The sequence below is a fragment of the Cetorhinus maximus genome, chromosome 8 (assembly GCF_964194155.1).
Source record: "Cetorhinus maximus chromosome 8, sCetMax3.hap1.1, whole genome shotgun sequence".
Lineage (NCBI taxonomy): Eukaryota > Metazoa > Chordata > Chondrichthyes > Lamniformes > Cetorhinidae > Cetorhinus > Cetorhinus maximus.
Window position 1 is genome coordinate 18,248,168 of NC_135886.1, and position 22,618 is coordinate 18,270,785.

Here is a 22,618-nt window from a genome sequence, read left to right on the forward strand (position 1 = left end):
CACAAACCTATGGCTAGACTGTTTATAAATTTCACTTCTGCAATTTAGAAAATGTGGTAAAAATGCTGCTGCTGTGGGAGGAAAATGAATCACAAGTAGTTTTCAAATATTTTCATTATAAAAATATTGTATTTTATAGGGTTCCAGTTTGAAGTTGCGAAAGTATGATCTTGCAAATGTATACAAACTTAAATGTTCATGAAGTAACATGGCCCCAGACAAGGCCACTCCCCTCAAAAGGGGTTTGTATTCAAGAAAGATGAATACTAAATAGATAAGATCCAGATGATTTTATTCACATAAATTAGGAAGCAAAAATGCTTGGCTTTAATCACTGAAAATACACCAGCATTCAGAGGATAAAGCAACTAATTCAACAATGTTCATAAAATATTTTGTTTTCTATTGGCTTTTGAAATCCCTCTAGTTAGGTCTAGTCAAAATTACTGATGAAATCAAATCATAAATTAATTCTATTACATTTGAAATACAGATCATGACTTATTCATTAAAAAACGTATAGCACAATTTAATAGTCTCAATTGTTGGGACATAACACCTTCGCGTATAATGTTACTTTCCATAGTCCTTTTCCATTTGCACTGTACAATTTGAAATTTATAGAAAACCACCAGCTTAATTCAAAATACATAGGGATGGATTCACAATAGAACACAATGATCAACTTTGTTCAAGAAACAAGTGAATCAGCAAAAGAACACATTGTAGTGAATTTTTAAAGATGGATCAGCTTGCTAGCTCTCGCTGCAGTGCGGATGTTATTATCTATTCTTCACTCAACATCACAAAAAGATATTATCTGGTCATTTTCATATTGTTAGCCACATTCATGAATGTTGGCAGAACACGGATGTTAGTCTATGATGCCAATACAACCAAAGGAAAAGCAGAGCAACAACAGCAATGAGCTCAGCATCGAGAGGAAAGCTAAAGGGTGATATTAGATATGTGTGGGGGCATAAATTATGTGCAAGAGTGATCATCCCATTTTATAATTCTACAGATGACCAAATACCACAGATCTTCAGAATATGTGGCTTTGGTTTAAATACTATTCTCTCAGTTCGTAAGATAGACACATCAGGTGAACAGAACATTTATATACTGCATCATACACAAGCACATGCAATGAAAATCATACACTCAAAAGATGGCAGCTTCTAAAAGCAAGTAGAGGGGAAACTGAATGTAAAGCAGCTTTATCTGCATCCATTTAGGTCAAGGCTGATGAGACACAAATTGTCATACCAAACCCATTCCAGTTTCATGGATCGGATTAATATTAGACCTGTACCATCCAGAGCTTTAACAGCACTCTGTTGCATCTACCTATTGTAGCTGCAAACAAAGTTGTGGACATAACATTCACGTCATTAAATCTGAACATCTTTTAACAGAAAATTGGATAAATATTTGCAGGACCAAAATACAGGGCTATATGACACAGCAGCACTGTGGATTTTGTTTTAGATTATTTCTAGCAAAGACCCATCACAAACACTGAGCTGAACAAGCCTTGTATTAGCTATAAACTTTAATTGTTCGATTTGAGCACATGAGCAACTGTGGTAATCAAATCAAACTTTTAATGCAGATTGCAGAATATAGCTCGATCAAGATTTCTTGAACTATAGTCTATGTATAATTCGGTTCTAATTTATGATGGTTTATAATACTGATGATTAGAAAACAACTTGAAAATATATGTTTCAATTATACTAGAAATTTTTACGAATGTAGCATCAAATATAGAAAGATACAGAAGTCAATTCTATTCTATTAATCAGTTTAAGGCTATTTGGAACCATAAACATACATCATATGCTAAGACTTCCTGAGACCCATGATTTTGTATCCTCATCCCCTGTTTGACGGAGGTCAATAAAGATGAAATGAAATAAAAATCATGAAAACTTTTTGCAATTAACCATGACAAATCAAGTAGAAACTTGCACTCCTACAAAATCTATGTCTTAGTCAAAGATATATGATCCTCAGTCAACATGTGCATATCCATTTGAATATTCAACTGTCATGATCAAGTTTAAAACTGCTCAGTAATTTTAAGAGCCATGATCTGAAACTATATAATGTTTATAAAAAGAGCTAAGGAAATAAGTAAAGAGATTCAGTGTGATACTTTATTCTTAACGTCGCACATGGATAAGAGTGGATGATGTATCTTGGAACATGTACACAGAGGTAATCAACAGCTTCTTATGTAACATCACTACAAAAAAAAGTACCGAGTCCTACATCACAGCACTGTACTGCATATTATTCATGCACTCAGAGCATACGTTTGCTGCATGGCTGGAGTTTTAAGTGTTAGAATTACAACATTGTTTACTGAAAAAATTCTCTGTCCTGGAATCTTTCCCACCTGCTTACAAAGGAAGAGTAGCCTAAAGCACATGAATACATAAGCAAACAATAAACAATGCAATAATGATCTTATAAAAAGAAAAAACATAACTATTTTACATTATAGCATGTTCATGTTTTCAATTCCAAAAACTATGTGTTAAGGAACAAAGGAATCAAAGCAAATAAATTAACAGTTGTCAACAGAGTAATGAAATAGGTATTCAACAAGTAAATTCTGCACATAATACACAACTTGCTATTTCTGAAACTGGATAACATTTCCATTAAAAAAGACACCCTAATGTACATGAATGTATGGTTTCAAATTATTTCCCAGATTACCATTATAAAGATAAAAGGTAGAACACTAGGTGGAGCCAATTCATGCTGTAAATGTACCTGCATATATACCTGATGTCATTCTAAATTACTTTTATAATCCATGTATTGTATTTTGTTATTATGCCTTCTGTTCTTTATAGCAGCGATGAAAGAAACAGTAAAAGTGCAGCAAGTCAGGGCACAAGCATTAGTTTTTAATTTAATAGAATTAAATTACAGTTGACAATTGATTAAGATTTTGATATTCTAAGTATGTGAAAAGCCCTCAATCAATTTTCCGTGGCATGAGGCTTAAGACTTTCAAATGGCAAACTAACTTCCGAAATCAACTAACAACTGATCTCTTATTTCATAAAATACTGGAGTATTTCATGAGTCAATGTGTATCTCTAATACTTCTTACATATATCAAGTACACAGAGGTGTACAAATAAAGGAGTGTTCTTAGCAGGACAATGCTCTTGAAAACTTAACTTTCCTAATTAAAAGGGTCTGATACGAAAATTGTTACACAAGGGAAATTGTGAGGCCAATAAGGAGTCACACAATATGAAGACATTTTGGAAAAAGCATTGCCACAATAAATGCCTGCTTCTGTAAGATGAAGACCAAATTTTATTTGAGCTTATTATCTGGAATTCTACATTCAGTGGCATTTATTTTCAAAGATGGAATATATGCATTCATTTAAAAATTCACTGCTTACATTTAATTTGTAACACAAGTCAGCCTTGATGAGAAATAAAAGTGTTGGTTAATGCACTCTGTTCAAGAATGTATAATCATATAAAAGGTCCACAAAAGCTTGCAGTTATGTATCCAGAAGCAGATTTTTCAAATGTAATTCTGCAAATTAATCATATTCCAAAACTACGAATTTCCCATCTTTAAAAAACACATCTCTGATTGACACCAATTCATTAGCATCTTCCCTCCCCCGCTCCCACATAAAACAAAACTTTCAAAACAGTTCCAGTATGCCAGGACCAGAAGCAGTCTCATCTGTGAAATTTGAGATTGCAGATCTAGATTTTATCACATTCATAAAAAAAGTTACACTGCCTTTGTATGATGCTGTAAAATCAGAGTGCAGGTAGTTGATAGAGACTATCAGATGGAGGCAACAGCATCTCTAAATACTAAGGTGCCGTTTGTTTGGCATGAAGAGCATCTTGTAACTCCAAATTTTCTTTTTAAAAATCAGTCTATTCCAGGAGATCCTGTCAAAAGAAAGTGCGAGTTTCAATGCAAAATGTTGATTTCAAGGAGTTGAATTTTACTGATATGATGCATATCATTCCCATTATGAGGGAAAAAAAAATCACATATGAATATTTTCAAAACACTAAATCTAATAAACCTTGATTTCAGGGAGCAAAACCCAAGGAAGAATGTATCATTCTGATTTCATATCTAAAAGAAATCACCCTTAGAAAATTAAATTAGCATTTCACATTTTTCTATATCATCTTAGACCTACAAATAAACTCAATTTTTTAACAGATGAAAAGAAAATATTTGCAAAGTATAGAAATTATTTCATAGTCAGATGACAAGCATCTATAAATTGCATGTTGTTACAGATGCACCAGTAATTTCATATTATGAAACATTTGAAAACCAGAAATTAAAAATCATCCTTGTCACCAACTATACAAAGCTACTTACAAAAATAAAAGGTAACTTTATGCAAACTCTATACATTTATAAGCTTATTTCCCACTCCTAATTTTGAAGGCAACAGACAGATTAGCTTGTGTTATAAATTTGATTCCTCAAGACAGGCCAAAATTAGTTTGTACATGGAGCAACCCTTCTGCAACTTTGTCTCAGGATGGAGCCCCATCCAAAAAAAGTGAGTGGGTTGTGCGCAATTTATATTCATATACAAACATACAAAATAGGAGCAGAAGGAAGACATGTGGCCCCTTGAGCCTGCTCCGTCACTCAATAAGATCATGGCTGATCTGTTGTGTTTCAAATTCCACATTCCCATCTACCCCTGATAAGCTTCGATTCCCTTGCCTAACAAGAATCTATCTGCCTCAGCCTTAAAAATATTCAATGACCCTACCTCCGCCCCAATTTGAGGCAAAGACTTCCAAAGTCGCACAACTCTCAGAGATAAAATTTCTCCTCATCTCTGTCCTAAAAGGGCAACCACTAATTTTAAAACTGTTTCCTCTAGTTCTGGACTCACCCACAAGAGGAAACATACTTTCCACGTCCACCTTGTCAAGAACATTCAGTATCTTATATATTTCAATCAAGCCACCCCTCATTCTTCTAAACTCCAGACAAAACAAGCCCAGTCTGTTTAACCTATCCTCATAAGATAACCCGCTCATTCCAGGTATCAATCTAGTAAACTCCCTCTGAACTGTCTCCAACACATTTACATCCTTCCTTAAATACGGAGACCAAAACTGCACACAATATTCAAGATGTGGTCTCACCAATGCCCTGTATAACGGAAGCATAACATCCTTACTTTTATGTTCAATTCCTCTCACCATAAAGACTTCTTTGGCCTTAATTACTTGCTGTATCTGCGAACTAACTTTGTTATTCATGCACTAGACCATCTCGATCCCTCTGCAGTTCAGAATTCTGCAGCAGTTCTTCATTTAAGTAATACTCTGCTTTTCTATTCTTCCCGCCAAAAAGTGAACAACTTTACATTTTCCCACATTATAGTCTAACTGCCATATTTTTGCCACTTACTCAACCTATCTATATCCATCTGCACCTTCCCTATGTCCTCTTCACAATATACTTTCCTATTTGTCTGTGTCACCTGCAAATTTAGCTACCATGCCTTCACTCCCCCCCATCCAAGTCATTGATATAAATTGTAAAAGGTTGAGGCACAGACCCCTGCAGGGCTCCACTTGTCACATCCTGTCAATCAGAAAAAGACCCATTTATGCATAATCCCTGTTTTCTGCCAGCCAATCTTCTATCCATGCTAATAATACCCTCTACACCATGAGCTTTTATTTTCTGCAATAACTTTTGATATGGCACCTTATCAAATGCCTTCTGAAAATCCAAGTACAGCACATCTATAGGCTCCCCGTTATCCACAGCGCAAGTTACTCCTTCAAAGGACTCCAATAAATTGGTTAAACATGATTTTCCTGTCACAAAACCATGCTGACTCTTCCCAATTACCTTGGATTTCTCCAAGTGCCCAGCTATAACCTCTTTAATGACCAATTCTAACATCTTTCCCACAACAGACGTCAAGCTAACTGGCTTACAGTTTCCTGTTTTCTGCCTTCCTCCCTTCTTGAATGGAGGGGTTATATTTGCTACTTTCCAGTCTGATGGAGCCGTTCTAGAATCTAGAGAATTCTGAAAAATTAACACCAATGCTACCTCAATGGTGCAAATCTTCCAGTCTCCAGGTCACTGGTGATCAGATGTACGACTGAGTCTAAATCCTGGGTAACTACAGAACTGACCCCACCCACCCCCCATTCATACGCACCGACCCCCGAGTACCACCATACCCACCTATCACCTGAACTACTTACCCACCTCACCCACCCTACCACTTACCTGCCCATTCACTTATTATTGCTGAAAAAAGGGACATGTCTAAGCTTTTCATCTCGCACTCATCAGGACACTCACAAGAATACCAATATAAGGGGAAAACACCTATTTAAACTGTGTGTGGAGTGCTGATTGGTTGGCAAGTGACGTTGCCATGGAGAATGCATCACTGATGGTGACTGATAGTTAACTGCCAAGCATTGTTTGAAATTTAAACCAGGTGGCTTGACACTGATTGGTCAAGGCATTGCCCTAAGGAATGAGTCAGCGAATGGCTGTCACTTATTTCGTTTGGTTGAAACAGGCACAACATGCATGTTCTTTCTGTCTGCAAAGAACAGGGCCCTGTGTATCAATATATGTAGCTTCCAGTAGACACAAATGCGTGTTCACTTATTAACCCACTCACTCATTCATACCATACAGCAGCTAGTGCTGTAAGAAGGGGGGCATGTCCTGTCTTCCCCCAACTCTATTCCACTGCAACAGAGCTCTTGGAGGGACACTTTTCCACATTTCTGGAAAAGCAGGGCTCGGAAGGTCCCGGAAGAAATGTAGAGCAGCATTGAGTCAGGGGAATACAATGATGATTGCCGCTCCTTGGAAGATCCATACCAATATTAAAAGCAAATGATTTAGTACAAAGGAAAAGGGGAATTTAAAAAAAACAGAAAATTAATGATGTGGAATGCCCTAATGAAATTAGTGACTATAACAGAGACAACATGAGCATTCAAGAGCAGGTTTAAAAAAATGGCTGAAGGGAAAAGAAATAAAGAGAGTGAGGGAGTGGGCACATGGAACCAAGACAACTGCTTATTTGCACAATAAATAGCAACAAGGCTAAGTCAATGGTTCACTTCCATGTTGAATTAACTTCGTAATTCCTATCTTTTCAGTTTTTCTTCAGCACTAGTATCATGCTGTGACAAATTAACTGAAGATTTCAGAGTTGAGAAACATTAGGACAGCATGGTGCATGGGCCAAAAGCAGCAGTAGGGAGTTGAAAGATGGAGCCCCAAATGGCAGAGTATGGGAATGGGCAAAAATCATTTGAGGGAAAGGCAGACACAATGGCAGGGCAGGGGATTGGTCAGAGGATATGGTAATGGTCAAAGTATGAGGTACTGATAGGTTGAAAGTTAGGACAATGTGTATAGGATCTACAGTGATTAGGGATGGAGGGGTATTGTGAAAGGGTTTGTGCAGTCTGTGCCTCAATCTTTTTCTCTGTGCCCATGATTCCTTTCTGGTCAGTGACATCTGCCTTTGACTATTTGTCGCTCTCTTCCTTTCCCTCGCCAACAGGGGTGGATATTGGTATCTGACTCATTGTCTCTCTTCTTCTGTCACTGACTTCTGGCTATTCCCTTGATATCTTTATCTGTTCTTTTATCAGTCTATCCACCTCTGATCTGTCTCCTTCAGGGTTTCCTCTCAATCAGTCTCTTTTTGCTCACCCACTTCTCTGATCCCCCCATCGATCAGTATTTTCTTCCTTAATCCCAGAGTCCACCTATTTCTCTCCAATTCGTTATCTGTATCCCCCTGAGCTGTGTCACCCTACCATGATGAATTTATCTCCAAGACCATTTCCCACATGTTTCTCCTTCTACCATGAATTCTGGGTCCTTCAGTTCCTATCTATGGTCTCCTGCTCCTTTTCATTATTTTCTGCCTCCTCCAGTGGTCTATGGTCCATTCTTCTTCCTCTGATGTTCACAGAGTCAGACAGTAACAGCCAGTTAGCTAAATTAACAAATCAAGGGACAAAGTAAAAGGCAGCCCCTTAAAGGGAAACTGCAAAAACAAAAAGACAAAATGCAAAGGAAATTTACCAACATTAAATCAAAACGTGATTAAAGGGGTTGATAAAACACCCCAGGCCACGCAGTGCCCACCGAGCATGGAAGACCTTGACGATGCCGGTAGACACCGTGTGCTCCCTCTCCAGGGACACCCGGCCACAAACAGAGCCATGGAAGTGGGGCAGACAGACCTCCTCCATCGCCTGCTGCCTGGACCTGTCAGTGGGCAACTTGGCCAGGCCCAGGAGCAGGTTCACGAGGAGGTTCTCCTCCTTCCCAGCCCCCCTCCACACCGGGTGCCCGTAGATCAGGAGCATGGGACTGAAGTGCAAACAAAACAACAGTAAAAGGTTTTTCAAGAAACTCAAAAGGGGGTGCAGCCTAAAGAAAACCAACATACACATGGTCCACGGACTCCACAAGGCCGCAAAAGACGCAGGCTTCTTGGGAGTCCATGAACCGTCACATCCTCCGATAGTATGGGGCTGCTGCATGCAACACCCTCCACCCCAGATCCCCGATGGAAAAAGGGAAGATACCTCCACAGAGGGCCCCCTGCTGCCGGACGGCAACAAGCCACGCCAGGGCATGTCTGAGCAGCGGGTGAGGGCAAGGAAGCGAAGGGTGTGCAGCAGCAGCCCATACAAGAAACCCCTCCATGCCATGCTCAAAGACACAGAGGGCATTTCCACGAGGCAACTCAGGTTGTGGAGCAGCGGCTCCCAAGGGAGGTTTCGGGGCTTGGGGCAATTGTGGAATTCTGTCCGAACAGGGGTACACTTGGACAGAAGACTACCGCGCACCTGCGTCACCTCAAGTCTCAGTATGACGTCAGGGCCAAGTACGACCGTCCTAAGGTCTTGAATGGCATTGGCCGCGAGCCGGGTGTCCACGGGCGCAAGATGCGCCAACTCCTGTGGAAAACCAGATTTTGCAGTTGCACAAAGTGACAAGTGTAACTTTTCCATTCTAAACATGGACAGCAAAACTTATATCAGAAAGACACTGACAGAAAAAGAAACACTAAAGCGGCAAGAGGATTCAAGGTTTTGTAGACATGAAGTACACGTGGATATACTTTTTTAGTGAGTTATATAGATAAAGATGTATTTCTATATTAAGGGTTGGATTTTCAAAAAGCCTTTCGATGTCCTCAGGATGTCCCAAGGCATTTTAGAGCCAATGAATTACTTTTGAAGTGTAGTCAATGTTTTGTAGACAAACACACAGGCTACTTGAACATATTTTTAAAAAAAATGGCCAAGACATTGGTAGTGTCCTGCTTTTCAAATAGTTCCACAAAATATATGGTATCCACCTGCTCAGGCAGGTGTGGCCCAAGTTCAATAATCCTCTTAAGGCACCCTGACAAAGCTTCAGTATAGAGTCTGTATCAAATTCTTAAGGGCTTGACCTAGATATTGACCTTTAACCTCAAAACAAGAGTGCTACCAACTGAATCAAGAGGATGCACAGGCAAATTCTTAATTTTCCCGTAGCATTTAAAAGGAAAAATTGTACTACACTTACTTCATCAGAGTCATCATGGTACTCTGGTTTATTGGCAGCTGTAGTGGTGTCCAGTTCATCTGCTGTAGTAGCCTCTGCATGCTGTTGTAGGACTGAGTACCGATGTACCAAGAATCTGAAAGATTGATTAAAAGCCATTTTAAGGGATTACAGCTGACAAATTTAATAGGCAAACATTCTTCTTTCCATGAATAATCTGGCGGTTTCACAGAGAAAAATTTGGTTTCCCAGCCTCAACAAATCACAGTAAGTTATTGAGAATAAACTACAATTGGTAAAAATGAATAAAGCTTTGAATTACATAATATTTTAGTTAACATTGAATAAGATCAAGTCTTGGAAAGATGCTTCAACCAATTGATCCTTTCAGTTACCACTTGCATTTTCAGATTGTATGTTCTTAGTTCAATACACAGTATTTGCATTTGTCAAAACTGAGGAACTGGTCACGAACAATGACAAATTGGTCCTGACGATAGGTCACTCGACCCAAAACGTTAACTCTGTTTCTCTCCAAAGATGCTGCCTGATCTGCTGAGTTTGTCCAGCATTTTTTGTTTTATTTTTGATTTCAGGTTTCCAGCATCTGCAGTATTTTGCTTTTGGAATTGGTCAATACTTGACTTATAGAACCATAGAAAAGTTACAGCACAGAAGGAGGCCATTCGGCCCATCTTGTCCATGCCAGCCCGAGGACACCCAGGTGCCCTTTCTAATCCCACCTTCCTGCACCCAGCCCAAGGCCCTGCAGCTTACAGCACTTTAGGTGCAGATCCAGGTACTTTTTAAAAGAGTTTAGAGTTTCTGCCTCTACCACCAACTTGGGCAGCGAATTCCACATACCCACTACCCTCTGCGTAAAAAAGTTCTTCCTCATGTTCACCCTACACCTTCTGCCACTTATCTTGAATCTATGACCCCTGGTTCTAGAATTCTCCACCAAGGGAAACAATTTTATCCTGTCCACTCTGTCTATTCCCCTCATAATTTTGTACACCTCAATCAAGTCACCTCTCAGCCTACTTTGTTCTAAGGAAAATAACCCCAACCTATCCAATCTCTTCTCGTAGCTACACTTTTCTAACCCTGGCAACATTCATGTAAACCTCCTCTGCACTCTCTCCAGAGCTATTACATCCTTCCTGTAATGTGACCAGAACTGCACACAATACTCCAGTTGTGGCCTCACCAGTGTTTTATACAATTCCAACATTATATCCTTACTTTTATATTCTATACCTCTGCCAATGAAGGAGAGCATTCCATATACCTTCTTTACAACTTTGTCAACTTGAACTGTTGCCTTCAGGGACCTGTGTACTTGTACGCCAAGATCTCTCACTTCATCTACCCCTCTTAGTATATTCCCATTTATTTTGTAATCCCTGTAACTGTTTGACCTCCCTAAATGTATGACCTCACACTTCTCTATGTTAAAATCCATCTGGCACTTTACCGCCCACTCCACCAACATCTATATCATTTTGAAGATTATGACTATCCTCTACACTATTTACTACTCGGCCAATCATTGTGTCACCTGCAAATTTCCCAATCATGCCCCCCACGTTCACGTCCAAATCGTTAATATATAACACAAACAGCAAGGGTCCCAACACCGAGCCCGTAACAGAGGCCACTTGATGTAGGCTTCTAACTCTCAAATGTTGCAGACTTTATTCAATAATAAGTAATTTTACCAAATTGGAAGAGAGTGAAGATTAAAAAAAATCACCACAATGAAATAAATAAAGTGCAAAAATATTTTTTTAATGGCTTGCTAGTTAATTTAAATAATTTTCTTGAAATCATCAGTCCTATGTAATCCCAAGAGCCCTACAGAATTCAGGGCAGAATTGCACAACTCAATTGATTGGTGCTTATATTTCTTATTTACTGTTTGGTCCTGAATTTTCTAGAATATATTTTACCCCTTGTTGGCCCTGGGTTTTTCTTTTTCACTGACCATGATTTTTAAATGGGTTTAAATGGGAATAAAACTGCCAGCGCTGGAAATCGGAAACAAAAAGCAAAAATATGGACTATACACAGCAGGTCTAACAGCCTCAGTGAAGAGAAACACAGGTCATTGTAGAGTACTGTAACTGCCCAAACCAATTCTGCCCTCACATGGCTGGGACCTATCCAAGTGAGTCCCATTCAAAAGCATGTTCCTCCTTCGCAATTTCGCTGCTTGGGAGGTTTTGCCGGAACGTAACCCCCCGTGAACAGCAGGGGTTTACTGTTCATGGTGTGTTCCATGGTTACGTCCCAACTTGAGATCTATACTACAACCTTAGCATTAGTGCATGGTGACTTTCATTAAATGTATCCTAAATGTTTGCATTAAAAGAAATGCAACAGATAACATAAGTATGATGAAACTAAATGGCCACTTCCAATCAATTCCTCTGATCATGAGGAAAAGGCAACCAAGGTCCCGAGACACAAATTATTCTAGGTGACTTAAGCAGCTCCTTGGAGACAGCTGCCTACACATGAAGGTCTTGGCTCAATCAAAAAAATCATCACATTGTAAAATCAAACAAACAAAACCTGTAAAATACCACTCTGGGCACAGGTAGTTATTGCTTTATGTGCACTAAAATAAATCCCTTCAGTTTTTGGGATAATTTGCTATAAATACATAAAGGATAATTTTCTGACTGCACAAAATCCACACAGCATATTCCCAAATTTCTTGTAAATACTCAGCAAGCGAGGCTCTCGCCAGCAACATAAAGTGGGAAAATTGCACATCAAGACTCAATTGGATCTGTTGCAAGTTTGTTCTTTTAATTAAAAACTCCTTATATTCTCTTTTGCTACTGTTCTATCAAAATTGGCATTAACTGGACTTAATGCACAGTAGAACACTGGAAAAATGAAAAGGTTTGCTTTATTTAGTTTACCATAAAAGCCCTAAATACCTACAATTCTCTCAGAAGCAAATCAAATACACTTACCTTCCGCCACACACATATTTCTTGATAAAAATCACTCCAAGGATTAACAGCATCAGTAATAATACTATTACAGTGGCAATAATTGGCACAGAGCTGGTTCTGTGTGAATCAAACTGAAACCAAACAAAGGAAGTTTCATTTTTTAATTCGAAATATTATTTGAACTGAAAAATTTTGAACAAAGGTACAATTAATAACAAAGAAAGGATAATGGGCTGTAACTTCTGGTGGAGTGGCAATTGAGCTGCATTGCAACTCCGCTCATAGCTCCTTACCTGGAAATCCAGCCTCTTCTATCTCGCCCGACCTTCCGACACAGGCTGGGCAGGATCAGCGTAGCACAGAGGGTTCCCACGGCCTTCTATCCGGGGCTACAGCATCAGAAGCAAGCAGGACATGCCTCCTCTTTTTTTTAAAAACGGCACTAGCTGCCATAAAGCAGGTAAGTTTAAACGTCCAGCCACTGAAGAGGTCAGTGGGGTGGTGGTCAGCATAGTCGAGGGGTGGGGAGTGCAGCCGGGGGGAGCGGGGGAGACAGTGGTGGTGAAGGGCACAGCCAGGGAGTCCTGTATGCGGTCAGGGGGTGGGGTTGTAGTCGGGGGAGGGATCCCGTGGGGGCTCAGGAGGCCCTTTGGGGGAAGTTGGGGTAGGTCAGTGCTACAGTTACACAGAAGCTAGAAGTGGTTTCAATTCTTCTATCTTTTACTGGGCAACTATTACTGTAACAGTCAGAACCATCCGAAGTTTGCGACCTAAATCGCAGTATCGAATGTTTCCTTGTGTAGGGAAATTTGAACTTCCCGGGCAGGGGTACCCGACACCCCCCCACGCGCCCCAGATACAAGCTCAGAAGTTACAACCAATGTGTCAGATCTGTTAGCTGACTTGAAGATGGTCTCATCAAGTTAAGCAATCTCACCAGAGAAATACAACAATCCAACCTTGTACAATGTTAGTATTTCAAGTCAAATTTCATTCTGCAGCTGTCTCATTTCCACTTTGAACTACCTCACCCCATCAAATTATGACTGACATAAACGCCAATGCTCCCCCACCAGACAAATAGGCAAATTAGAATCTCTGAGCAGTAATCAACTGGCCTGACTTCCCACCACCAGATTTTGTTTGACCATTTCGAACAGTCTTGTCTGTCCATCTTGTTGCCACATCTTATAATTCTGGGTCATCCTGGAAAGCAAACACCATCTCAAACTCATTTTAAGAAGGAAAACACAAACCACCAATGGGCAATAAACAATGAGCCTTTACAGCGATGCCCGAATCCAATGAACAAATAAAAATAAAACCCCCTCTTAGTTTTCTAATGAAAATAGTTTCACACCGACAAGATCAGGTCAGCAGCTCTGTACTACAGTTTGGGTGGTGACTGTATAAGCATGGCAGTACGATGGTGCAATCGTTCTTGTGCACACTTTGATTAAGAATTCATTCTACACTTGCTTCCTGGTTTAGCTTTTTATCCTAGAAAACTTCAGAAATTCTTCACTATATTTACTTGCCTCTATGAAAAGAACATTTCCTCCGCCTGCAATACATTAATTACCATTGCACTTACCAGTTCTTCAGGAGCCAACAAGTTACTGACGCATTTTTTACTAATGTCTTTCAGTGAGCGAGTCACTTGTATCCCTCCATAACACCTGTCTCCTGGAATTTTTCGGTATCTAAGAAATGACAAGCGCATTACAAATCTGATATCAATTGTTAAAATTTTTTTTTAATTCATATTTAAAATGATTTATGGGATGCTTTTATATTAATAAGTATGAGCATGTTACACCAACACAAAAATTGGTCTTCAATCCAGTCAAACCTTTGAGGTTAGAATAACTCTTTCTTGTAAAACAGGAAGTAAACGCCATTTTGCAAACATAATTTAGCAACCTTAAGCAAGTAACTGGCTCCCAGTCAAGTGGACTGTGCCTAAAAAGGGGAAGCGATTACGCATTTTCTCAGAATTTACAAGTTCAACTACTCGAAAAGGAACTCTTGATTGAATTTGAAGATCTCAAACATAATGGGCAGAATTTTGCCCTTGGTGGGCGTGTGGGCCCCACCGACTCAGCGGTGGGTGGACAGCTGATCCCTGCTGCCGAAACAGGGCCCGCTGCCATTTTGAGTGGGCAGGCCAATTAAGGTCCATCCAGCGGGGCCTGCCCGACAGGAAGTGCTATGTTATCAGAAGCCCGCTGGGGCTCCTGGCCTGCCCGCCAGCCTTAAGGTTGGACGGGCAGGTCCTTTAATTACTTTAAGTACCCTGTCAATGGCCTCAATTGGCCATTGACAGGTCGGCGGGCGGACAGCTGATTCCGCCCACCTTCCTAAAAATTTAAAGGGACCGGGATGACGTCAGGGGTTCCTCCTGACGTCATCCCACGTCATTTTCCCGTCGGCGAGCGGGCCCCGTCCCCAAATCGCCGACGGGAAACTTCAGGCCAATGGATGATGACCTTTCATCAGAAAAGTTAGAAATGTATAAGATTAAGGGAAAGAGAAAGCAGGGAACAAGAAGAAAAGGAAAAATAATTTAATCTCTCCTATCTTCCACCTTATCACTAGCCTTTTGTTCTTTTTTCCCACTCTTGTGATGAAAATATAATAACTTTCATAATAATTCTCTGGTTTATTGTGAAGTAGGTTCATGGGGGTAAGTATAATTGGATCTGTGTGTGATTTAATTACATTTGGAGTCAAGTAGACTGCAAGTTGAAATCATCAAAAGAAGCTAGGTGCTTGACATGCTAATAAGTAAACTTGGATGTTGGCTTAGCATGTAAAGGTGTGAAGGGAATTTGCATTGTTAGATAACTGAAGGGATAGTTGGATTTCAAAGGGATCTTAGTCTGTTTACAACTAGCCAGATAAGCAAGGCAAAGGAATGTGTTTATTTTTCCCAAAGATTACTGACAATATATATTGGCAACATGAAAGTTTTTATGTTGCGAGGAAGATATAGTTTCAAAGGCATATGGAACAATAGAACTTACATATTAAGAAGAGAGAAACACTTATAAAGGGCAATGAAAGACTATGTGAAAAGAGAAGGCCATGTAAAATCTAACAGGAGTGTGTGAAACACCCTTAACTAAGCCTCCAGCCATTTATGCATAAGTCTGCTATATAACAAAACTGTAGTTGGGGAAAAGACATTTGGAATCCCACTGTGCAGGGTATTGTGTTAACTTGCTGAGTTTGTTTTAAATCTAAAATCTATTTTGGACTGTTGCCTTAAAGGAGGCATAACTGGGAATCAGGTTAATTGGGAATTTTAGGAGTTATTATAGTAGTGAGCAATTTGTAGTCTTATGCTTGTGCTTGAAATCTTTTATATTTTGTTAATAAATATTTTAATTTAATTTTTTAAATTTCTCAAGGTCTTGGTGGACTTATTACTTATGAATTCAATGCACACATCTCGTAATAAATACAAATTGCAAAACCGTCGCAATAGAGCGACCAAGTTTCCCTCATAGATTTGGTCCACCTGGCACATATCATATGCCACGTCATAACAACCCTCCCCATTTTTGCTTGGTCAAAACCTAGTATATTTATAACCTTTTCCAGTTCTAATGAAGGGTCATCAACCTGAAACGTTAATTGTTTCTTTTTCCACAGATGCTGCCTGACCTGAGTATTTCCAGCATTCGCAGTATTTTGTTTGTGTGTTGGAGTACTACAAGTGTTGTTCAGGCTTCTAGCTTACAAAGGGCAAACATGGCTGTAAAATGCTTTTCAAAAATGCACTTCTGTTATATGCAAAGACCAATGTAAATAAATCCTCATTAAAATCTAACATTTCCAAATCAGGAGAATGCTTTGAGGTTACTTCAGTGCAGAGGGATCTGGGTGTCCTTGTGCATGAATCGCTGAAAGCTAGTATGCAGGTACAGCAGGTAATAAGGAAGGCAAATGGAATTTTGGCATTTATTGCTAAAGGAAGAGTGTATAAAAATAGGGAAGTGTTGTTGCAATTGTACAAGGCATTGGTGAGACTGCACCTGGAGTACTGTGCACAGTTTTGGTTCCCTTACTTGAGGAAGGATGTAGTTGCATTGGAGGCGGTTCAGAGGAGGTTCACCAGATTGATTCCAGGGATGCGGGGCTTGTCTAATGAGGAGAGATTGAGCAGTTTAGGCCTATACGTGCTAGAGTTTAGAAGGATGAGAGGAGATCTAATTGAGGTATATAAGATGCTAAAGGGGATAGACAAAGTAGACATGGGGCAGATATTTTCCCTTGTGGGGCATTCTAGAACAAGAGGCCATAGTTTTAGGCTAAGGGGTGGTAGGTTTAAATCAGAGATGAGGAGGAATTATTTTTCTCAAAGGGTTGTGAATCTGTGGAATTCACTACCTCAGAGTGCAGTGGATGCCGGGACGCTGAATAAATTTGAGGAGATAGACAGATTTTTAATTAGTAACGGGTTGAAAGGTTATGGGGAGAGGACGGCAAATTGGAGTTGAGGCCAAAATGAGATCAGCCATGATCGTATTGAATGGCGGGGCAGGCTCTAGAGGCTGAATTGCCTACTCCTGCTCCTAGTTCTTATGTTCTTATTATGTTTTTGTTACTGGTAACAGACCCTTTATGCTTGGACCATCTCATACCTCCTGCCATAAGTGCTCATATCAAAACGTATGCATCAAGGCTGGGTCCTGCAGAAAGTGTTTAATTTGTAGGTAACTATATTGATCACATTTTGGAAACTAAAATTTATCTGCCACCTGGTGGATTGGATAAGCTAGTCCCTGTAATGAAATCCAATCATAATATCCAGGACCACCACAAGAGTGGAGATGATTGCAACTCACATCAACCTCTGTTTTAATTTGCATTTACTCTTAAATCTGAAGTCTTAAATAATACAATTTGCACAGAATGTCAGTTCATGTTAAGAGGTACCGACAGTCTTAGTCAAAATTCCCTTTGGTTTATTTGAAGCACATTCATTACCCATTTGTCTGCAAAACTTCTTTTCTTCCTTGTAAGCAGAACTCCAGATCATGTCCTTGCAAATCAGCCTGTTCTACACATTCTGAGTTATTTTCTTTTCGATAGTAACCAAAATCACTGAGGGGGGAAAAAAGTGCATATTTTTAAACAACTAAGTCATTCCAGCCAATTTAACAAATCAATCCAACTTTGACAAAATATTCTAAACTCAGTTCTCACTTCAAAAAAGCAAATCATTGATCTTAACTTCCAAAATTTATACAGCATGAAACTAACACTACAATAATACACAATTCAGTAAGGCATGTTATTTTAAATCACCAAAAGCAAGTCCTAAGTTAACATAGCGAAATTTTCAATTAGAAACAATACATGCTTACAGCACTCATACTTGGTGATTATTACATTAACTGAATGAAGTTGGATTTTAAAAATAATTACAAGTTAAGAATCAATAGGCAAATGACCCAGGGAAGGACTGTGGTCATGCAGAGTGAAACTATGGTTTAGGACCTGGTAGACGGACTTCTCTTGTTCTGTATTTCCCTATCCTGCCAAATAGTTTGGCAAGTCTACATATTTCAAAATAAGTTAACTAAGCTGGATTGACAGAATTTCATCATGAACCATTGGAAAAATAGCAATGGCATACCACAAGTAATCATCCAAAGTACATTGACAGACATTGGGCTGTTTATTCACAATATAGTCATGTCCATTCCGACAGAGAGAAGATTTTCTTAAACGCCGGAATTTCTCTTTGTAACCCAACATACAGCCATCATTAGGATCATTAACATTGCTTGAATGAGCAAGCCACTGGATGTAATCATCATCAGCACCTGGGGAAATCAGGATTGAACTTTTAGTGCATAGTTATCTACTTAAAAAACATCTACATTTAAAAAAAACAATACATCCATTTCCTCCCCTCGAGTGGTTACAGAATGGAAGCCCAATAATTAAAGGCTCATGCAACCTCAAGTGTTGGTTTAGTGGCAGCACTTTCACACAAGTCGAGTGGTCATGAGTTCAAGTCCCATTGTAGAACTCAAACAAAATCTATGCTCCAACACTTCAGTGCTGTACAGGTGGAGTGTTGCATTGTCTTTAGTATCATTTCTCAATGTCTCATCTGCTTGTTTCATGGCACTATTAAAGAAAAAGTGAGCTCTTCCATTTTCTTGGCTAGGCTCCCTCATACCACTTGACATACTGTCCACATCTGCTCCATAGTTCTACTCAGTTGCATTAAAATAATTGAACAAAAAAAATAAACTTAAAAACAAACTTGGATTTCAAAAGTATTTAAAGTATACACATACAGGAAATGCACATACCCTGCACTCCAATTATTAGGGTCTTCATTACAACAACTTGCAGTTGTATAGTGATTTTGAACATCAAATTGACAAACAAAAGTAGGGGAAACTAATACCAAGCTAGGAACAGATACATTAACAGTGATGACAAAAGGCTCGATCTAAGTAGCTTTTAGAGAAAAGGTAGCGAGGTAGGTAGATTCAGGCGTAGCATGCGCTTTTGGCTGAGAAAAGTAAGGAATGATGCTGTGCAAATATGGTCGAACCAGCTTTAACAACTGACTAAACCAACTGTATGCCAGATACGCTTAAGTTTGAAGAATTCTAACTTGGGGAGCAAAGGTGAAGGTTGTATCAGAGGAATGAGAGACAGTGATTGATTCTTTTGGGATAAAACAAGGGAACAGTTTAAGGAAGTGGACAGAGGTAGACAGCCAGAGAGGGATTTGAGAGCTGAAGAGTGGGTTTGTGCAGGTACTAGGTGAAGGTCCATTCTGTAGGTGGATGGCACAGTGAAGTAAATTAGAGTTGGGGGATGTAGATACTATGAGGGCTAAGAAATGGTCACAAGTAGCTGTACTGGTGTAAACAAGTCCAAGAAATGGTGAATTTGAGGGGTGTCCAAGGACATGGTGGGGAGGCAAGGGAAGGGGAGGCAGTGTTTGTCAAGGGTGCAATTAAGCAGATAGGAATGCTATGATATCAATAGACTAAGAGCGGAAATACAGGCTGTAAATCAAATCAGTACAAGTGCTGAAAAAAAAGAACGAATAGTAGTTGGGTGGGTGAAAGACTGGTTGCTGGCATTTTCTAGATTTTACAGGTTATATTTTAGATGCCAAGGTTTACATTATAACATACGCTTAACACAAAAATCACTAGGTCCCCAAGAACAGTATCAATACTTGACAGTGGTTCAAGTGACCTTCTGCTCCCATGAAATGCAATCATCACTTAGAGTGAACCAAACAGTACACTCAAATTTCTTACAATCGAATCAATCCCAGCAAGAAATCACCAAAACAGAGCTTGGCCTACACAACTGCAAATTAATACAAAATATAAAAGATTTGAAAACTGAAGGTTTTAAAATACAAACAGCAATAGAAAACACACCTAAAAGTAGTTTCGGGACAAACTGGCTTTGTGAAAACAATATAATTAAGTCAAATTCAATAAAACTAATTTAATTAACTATATCTACTGATTCGCAACCTCATTAAATCTGAACTCACAATCTCTAGTGAGGAGTTCCTCAAAGTCGATGGTGACAGATACCCAGTGCTGTGTAAATATGAGATCCACATATCCCCAGATACTGACGTTCATCGATTTAGCACCTGGTTCCGATGCAAGGCCAGTGAATACAATAGACTTGTCGATAAATTGATACGAATACCAGCACTGGCCTTCATCAATAGAAAACCTAGAAATCAGATCAAATTGTTGAACATGCAAATTTCAAATGATTGTTTTTTTACATTTTATTAAAAAATGAATATCAAAACCAAGTCCTTCCCCTTATTTGGAGCTTGGCAAATTCCCATTATTCTTCTGATACATGCATAATTTAGTCAATAGCTTTCAAATAGCATTATGAACCAAAATAAAACAATATCAACTTAAGATTTTCGAAATTACAAGGGACGTTAGCCACAGTTGATTGAGGCAAATTGCTCTCTATTGCGAGAAGTTCAAATACCAGGGGATTAAAAAAGTTAGTTTTATACCAAGAAAGAATTAAAAGCAAAATACTACAGATGCTGGAAATCTGAAATAAAAACAGAAAGGACCCAAAGACTCCTTCCAGGTGAAGCAGCACTTTACTTCAACTTCTTTTAATTTAGTCTGCTATATGCACTGCTCACAATGCAGTCTCCACTATACCAGAGACACCAAACGGAGACTGGGTGACTGCTTTTTGGAACATCTCCACTCAGTCTGCAAGCATGACCACGACCTTCCGGTTGCTTGCCATTTTAATTCACCACATTGCTCTCATGCTCATGTGTCTGTCCTCAGCCTGCTGCAAAGCTCCAAGTGAAGCCCAATGTAAACGTGAGGGACAGCACCAATTAGGCACTTTACAGCCTTCTGGACTAAACATTTTCAGACTGTGAACTCTGTCACATAACTGTCCTTCTTCTGCCATTAACGTTTAGTCTGGACCAATGTTTTGTTTCTTTACTACAACCTTTACCTTTTGTTCCATGACATCTTTGTCATTTAATCTTTCCCACCCTCCAACCTATCCCTGACATCCTTTTTCGTTCCACCTAACCTTCTCCCCACTTTTTCAACAGCATAAAAACCATTCCATTTCTACCTCTCTTCAGTTCCTAAGGGTCATAATGGATTTGAAACGATAACTGTTTCTCTCTCCATAGTTGCTGCCAGACCTGCTGAGCTTTTTCAGCACTTGCAGTTTTAATACTAAGAAAGCAAGCCTGGCAAAAATTTTCGTCCAAGAGTTTAAAAAGTTGCAGAATAAATCTGGATATGTTGAGAACGTAGGTAGCCAGGGTAATTCTGTCATGATGCGTTTGCAACATCAGAAACGTTGCTTCATGGGTCTATTATAAACCACTGTTGTGAATATAGTGATGTTATATAACAAATGAAATCAAATAGTCAATCTCATGCTGCAATAAAACAAACTTATAACATGTGGATCCCAGTAAGCATGATCAGAGATGTTTGTTACCGAAAATAATACTCACTTTATCGTATTAACACTGTTGTACTCGTTGTGTTCCACTGCAACTATCAAGCCTCCAGAGTCCAGAATGGTATAGTGATGGGGTCCCTTTAAAGCTTTAAACCATGAATATCCACCATCATCAGACACATACACATCAGGTATCATTACAGAAATTGCATCTCCAACACTGCCTAAAAATGAGAAAGACATAATACGGAAGGTAATGGAATGCTATCCATTATTACGAGAGGAATTAAACATAAAAATAAGGATGTTATGCTTCAGTTATACAGGGCATTGGTGAGACCACATCTCGAATACTGTGTGTAGTTTTGGTCTCCTTAATTAAGGAAGGACATAAATATATTGGAGGTGGTTCAGAGGAGGTTTACTAGATTGATACATGGAATGAGCAGGTTGCCTTATGAGGAAAGGTTAGACAGACTGGGCTTGTTTCCACTGGAGTTTAGAAGAGTGAGGGGTAATTTGATTGAATTATACAAGATCCTGAACGGTATCAACAAGGTGGACATGGAAAGGGTGTTTCTTCTTGTGGGTGAGTCCCGAACTAGGGGGCACTGTTTTAAAATTAGGGGTTGCCCTTTTAAGACAGAGAGGAGGAGAAATGTTTTCTCAAGAGGGTTGTGTGACTTTGGAACTCTCTGCCTCCGAAGGCAGAGAAGGGTCATTGAATATTTTTAAGGCGGAGGTAGATAGATTCTTGTTAGGCAAGGGAATCAAAGATTATCAGAGATAGATGGGAATGTGGAATTCGAAACACAAACAAATCAGCTGTGATCTTAGTGAATGGGGAAGCAGGTTCAAGGGGCCAAATGGCCTACTGATGCTCAGTATGATTTCATATGTTCGTATGCAGTAACAAATGTAGGGGTAAATTTTGAAACAGAATAATAGCTGCTTCCCTAAAACAAAAGCTAAACTAATTGGAATAGTTGTGTATTTACGCTCCATCACTCTGCTGCAACTAAATTTTAACAATTTAACAGTAAAGACTATTGCAA

General features: G+C 39.3%; 1 protein-coding gene across 2 annotated transcripts in view; it reads right to left on the minus strand.

Moving 5' to 3' along the window:
• Window positions 1-275: 275 nt before the first annotated feature.
• The window catches only part of sort1a (sortilin 1a), a 64,447-nt gene continuing 42,104 nt past the window's right edge, over window positions 276-22,618 (minus strand). The window contains exons 13-20 of one of the 2 annotated variants that reach the window (XM_078546527.1): window positions 21,616-21,787; window positions 20,131-20,321; window positions 18,226-18,415; window positions 17,574-17,690; window positions 14,173-14,281; window positions 12,597-12,709; window positions 9,631-9,745; window positions 276-3,950 (exon numbers count right to left, since the gene is read on the minus strand). In XM_078546527.1, the coding sequence (XP_078402653.1) occupies window positions 3,936-3,950; window positions 9,631-9,745; window positions 12,597-12,709; window positions 14,173-14,281; window positions 17,574-17,690; window positions 18,226-18,415; window positions 20,131-20,321; window positions 21,616-21,787 (1,022 nt within the window). In that variant the 3' untranslated portion in view covers window positions 276-3,935. Of the gene's footprint in view, window positions 3,951-7,906; window positions 8,042-9,630; window positions 9,746-12,596; window positions 12,710-14,172; window positions 14,282-17,573; window positions 17,691-18,225; window positions 18,416-20,130; window positions 20,322-21,615; window positions 21,788-22,618 lie in introns of those variants that run through there. The other variant, XM_078546526.1, reaches the window with a different exon arrangement.